At 34.4% G+C, this 4030-nt stretch overlaps 1 protein-coding gene across 1 annotated transcript in view; it reads right to left on the reverse strand.

Annotated features, from left to right (window-relative positions):
• The window catches only part of NBEAL1 (neurobeachin-like 1), a 208658-nt gene that overhangs the window by 17954 nt on the left and 186674 nt on the right, over window positions 1-4030 (reverse strand). The window contains exons 43-44 of the mRNA XM_012655033.1: window positions 1377-1493; window positions 455-616 (exon numbers count right to left, since the gene is read on the reverse strand). Coding sequence (XP_012510487.1) covers window positions 455-616; window positions 1377-1493 — 279 coding nt within the window. The remainder of the gene's footprint in view (window positions 1-454; window positions 617-1376; window positions 1494-4030) is intronic.

A 4030-nucleotide genomic window follows, 5' to 3' on the forward strand; every position in this document is an offset into this window, starting at 1 on the left:
CCTCGGCCTCCCAGAGTGCTAGGATTACAGGCGTGAGCCACCGCGTCCAGCCAAACCCCATATTCTTAAAACAAAAAAAAGATTCTCTTAATATTTAAAAAGATTTATCACTGAAAAAAAAAAAAAACGTAAAATTCAAGGCTTGTTTATTTATATCCTGCCTGTGCAAAAAGAATTTAAGTCAGCTATTATTTCCAGGTAAGCTTATGAAGTCCTACATAATCATAAATTATTTTGAAATCATATATTATACAGGCAAATAGAAATCCCTAAAATGAAATACTCATGTGAGGACAAGATTGTGATGGAAGTACATCTAATCATAAGAAACAACTGAATGAAAACATCCTCTTTAAAATACGATGTTCTTTCCTTCTTCAAAATGCAGAATACTTCATATATGATGTGGGAAGGGAAAGACACATTATTCCTACTGCACAGAAGTGTTTTATACCTTGAGGGTAGTCTTTTCTTCAATGCTGGAGTAGATGACAATATGTCCTTCCCAAGATATAGCCAAATTGGGAATGGCCAGGAAGAGAGAACTCTCACAAGGTGGTCGTAAGGTCCTCATGTACTGACCTTTCTGAATGGTATGTATAATCACAGTTCCATCCTACACACAGGAAATATCAGAAAATGAAAAAGACAAAGAAAAGATCATCAAAAAAGAAGACGGTAAAGTAAACCAGATAAAGAAATGTGGGAAAGGAACTGAGAAAATGATTATTCCACCGAGGACACATGTACCTTAGGAAAAATTCCAATTTCACAACTTCATCACTGAGAAAGTGATCTAGACTATGATCATTTTCTGCTACTTAACTTTTTGTTTTATTTATGTTTTTGGAGACAGGATCTCGCTCTGTTGCCTGAGCCAGAGTGCAGTGGGGTCATCATAGCTCACAGCAACCTCAAACTCCTAGGCTCAAGCGATCCTTCTGCCTCAGCCTCCTGAGTAGCTGGGACTACAGGTATGCGCCACTATGCCTGGCTAATTTTCATATTTTTTCTAGACATGGGGTACCAGTATGTTGTTCAGGCTGGTCTCAAACTCCTGGCCTCAACTGATCCTCCCACCTTGGCCTCCCAAAGTGCTAGGATTACAGGTATGAGCCATTGCACCCAGCCTCCAATTTCAAATGTATTTTAGTTCCCAGAATGCACTCTTCCCTTAACTAACAAAACCAATAAAATCCTAAAATAGAATCCCACAAGTCTTTTCTTTCTGTATTACTCCACTTTTGCAAAGTCCTATACAAACATGGCATAAAATTTCTATACTTTTACCAATTCCCCTAAAAAATTTTAGACACGAATATTGCTATTACGTTTGTAGAAAAAGTAATTAGTAATTCTTAAAAGTGAAATCTTACCCTTGATCCTGACACTGCTATGTCTAGCTCGGTGCTGATGCCGACGCTCAATACCTCATTGGTGTGTCCATAAAGAATCTGAAAAGGTTTAGAGGCTAAGCCCAGAGGAACACCTCCCTAATATTAAAAGAGAAAAGCAAAGATAAAGGTGTTTTCTTGCTACCTATTTTTTATGACAAGGTTTATGTTGCATTTAAACTTTTTAATCACAAACTAACATTGCAGCTAATTAACAGTTATTATCACTGAGTTTATTCATAGTAGTACTCATTCTTATGCTTCTCCTTGGATTCCCGAATTAATCTTTTAAAGCTCAAAAACTCAATTTGAATGGTTTCAATGTTGATTGTCTTGGATTAATTTTTCCAAGTATGTTATTTGCCCTTTCAATCTGCAGATTTATTCTTCTTTAACAGCATTATATCTTTGAATACTTTTTCTGTTCCATTCATTAGAATCTTAACTTCAGGGACATCAATTATCTTTATGTGGATTTGTCTTTGATTTCTATGGCTATTATTATTATTATTATTTTATTTATTTATTTATTTTTTTGAGACAGAATCTCACTCTGTCGCTCTGGGTAGAGTGCAGCGATGTCATCGTAGCTCATTGCAAACTCAAACTCCTGGGTTCAAGCAATCTTCTTGCCTCAGCCTCCCGAGTAGCTGGGATTATAGGTACATGCCCAGCTAATTTTTCTATTTTTAGTAGAAAGTGGGGAGTCTTGCTCTTGCTCAGGCTGGTCTCAAACTTCTGAGCTCAAGCAATCCTCCTGCCTTGGCCTTCCAGAATGCTAGGATTACAGTTGTGAGCCATCACACCTGGCCAGCTATTATTCTTTATCTAACTGTGTTTAAAGTCATATTTTTCATTTGCATTCACTTTGATTACATCTTTTTTCCATGCCATTAATTTGGTTTGCAGCCACATTAAGTCTGTTTCTTGTTTCTGCTTTGGGTTTACTTATATTTGTAATGGTATCAGTTTTAATCTCAGTTTGATTCTTTCATAACCTCCATTTTTATCTTACTATGCTATTTGATCATTTCATCTTTGAGCTCTTATTTTAATTGAACTGCTGTTCTTATGTTTTTCTAATGACACAATTTTATTGCAAAAAATCACTGTCTTTGAGTTATCTTCCAGAAGAAAGATTCTTTCTTCATGTCTTTATCATGCCTTGTTTGTGTATTATTTTATATGTTATTAAGTGTTTGAACAAGTGCCATGTTGTTTTAGCCATGATTATCCTAGACAACTCTGCCCAGATGTTCTATCTGTTCTATACAGTGTGCAGGAATTCCCCTTGATACTCTACTACCTGGGACACATTTGACTTCTCTGAGTGTCAGTCTGAGTGCTTAGTGCACTTTTATTTTATTTTATTTAGATATGGGGTCTTGTTATGTTGTCCATGCTGGTCTTGAACTCCCGGCCTCAAGTAATCCTCCTGCCTCAGCCTCCTAAGTATCTGGGACTATAGGTGTATGCCACCATGTCTGGCCTTAATATGCTTTTAAAAATCAGGAAATTCCTGTATTATTCAAGCAGTTCCAGTTACAGAAAAACAAGAACTCTTCTTATAAAAATTCGTTTTATAAGGATTGTATATCCCAATACTAAACACGATAAAGACTGAACAAAAACCAGATCTATTTCACTTTAGAGCAGAGAAATCATTAAAGTACCAGGCAAATAAAATACAGCAGTAAAATGTAATAACAATACATCATGAATTATGTGGTTTATTATAAAAATTCAAGGATGGTTCAAACAAATGAAATTTCTCAACATAATACATTAAATCAAGAAAAAGAAAAAGTATAAATAAAAGAGAAACTTGGAAAAATGGTTGTAAAGGACATTATTGGAAATACTGACAAAATTAGAACATGGACTATGGATTAGATGATGGTATTGTACAAATGTTAAGTATTCTGATTTTGATAATTACACTGTGGTTATGCATAAAATTGTCTTTTTTCTTAGAAAATACACATTCAAGTTTTTAGGAGTAAAGGAACGTGATGTCTCCAACTTTTAAATGGTTCAGAGAAAAAAGACACTGAAGGAGATACTGAGAGAGAATGCTAATAACACAAATGGTAAAAAAACACTATATTTGCTACTTTTTAAAATACATTTGAAAGTTCTTTAAAACTAAAAAGTTACCAAAGGAAAAAAAATAGAAAGAGGCCAACTACTTAAATATGAAAAATACTATTAGTGAAATTCAACAGCAAACACTATACTAATTAGCAAAATCATGAAGACACTTTCATCAAAATCAGATATTAAGGCAGGGATGTTCACTATAATTTTCTTACCTTATTATACTAGCTAATAATGTAATATGAGAAAATGAAATAATTAGTATATTAGAAAAGACAAATAAAAATCACCTTTACTTTCAGATCACATGATTATATATATAGCCACCTTATATTTAGAAAATCTAAGAAGTTCTAATAAATATGAGAGCTGGTAAAAAGATTTAGTGAAGTAATTGCATATAAGATAATTGTGTAGAAATCAATCAAATCTGTACAGTGTTTCTGTATACTAGCAACAATCAATTAGAAATGAAAATAGGCCGGGCACAGTGGCTCACGCCTGTAATCCTAGCACCTGGGAGGCCAAGGCGGGAGGAT

This window comes from Propithecus coquereli, unplaced genomic scaffold (assembly GCF_000956105.1).
Source record: "Propithecus coquereli isolate 6110/MARCELLA unplaced genomic scaffold, Pcoq_1.0 Scaffold113, whole genome shotgun sequence".
In the NCBI taxonomy this organism is placed as follows: domain Eukaryota; kingdom Metazoa; phylum Chordata; class Mammalia; order Primates; family Indriidae; genus Propithecus; species Propithecus coquereli.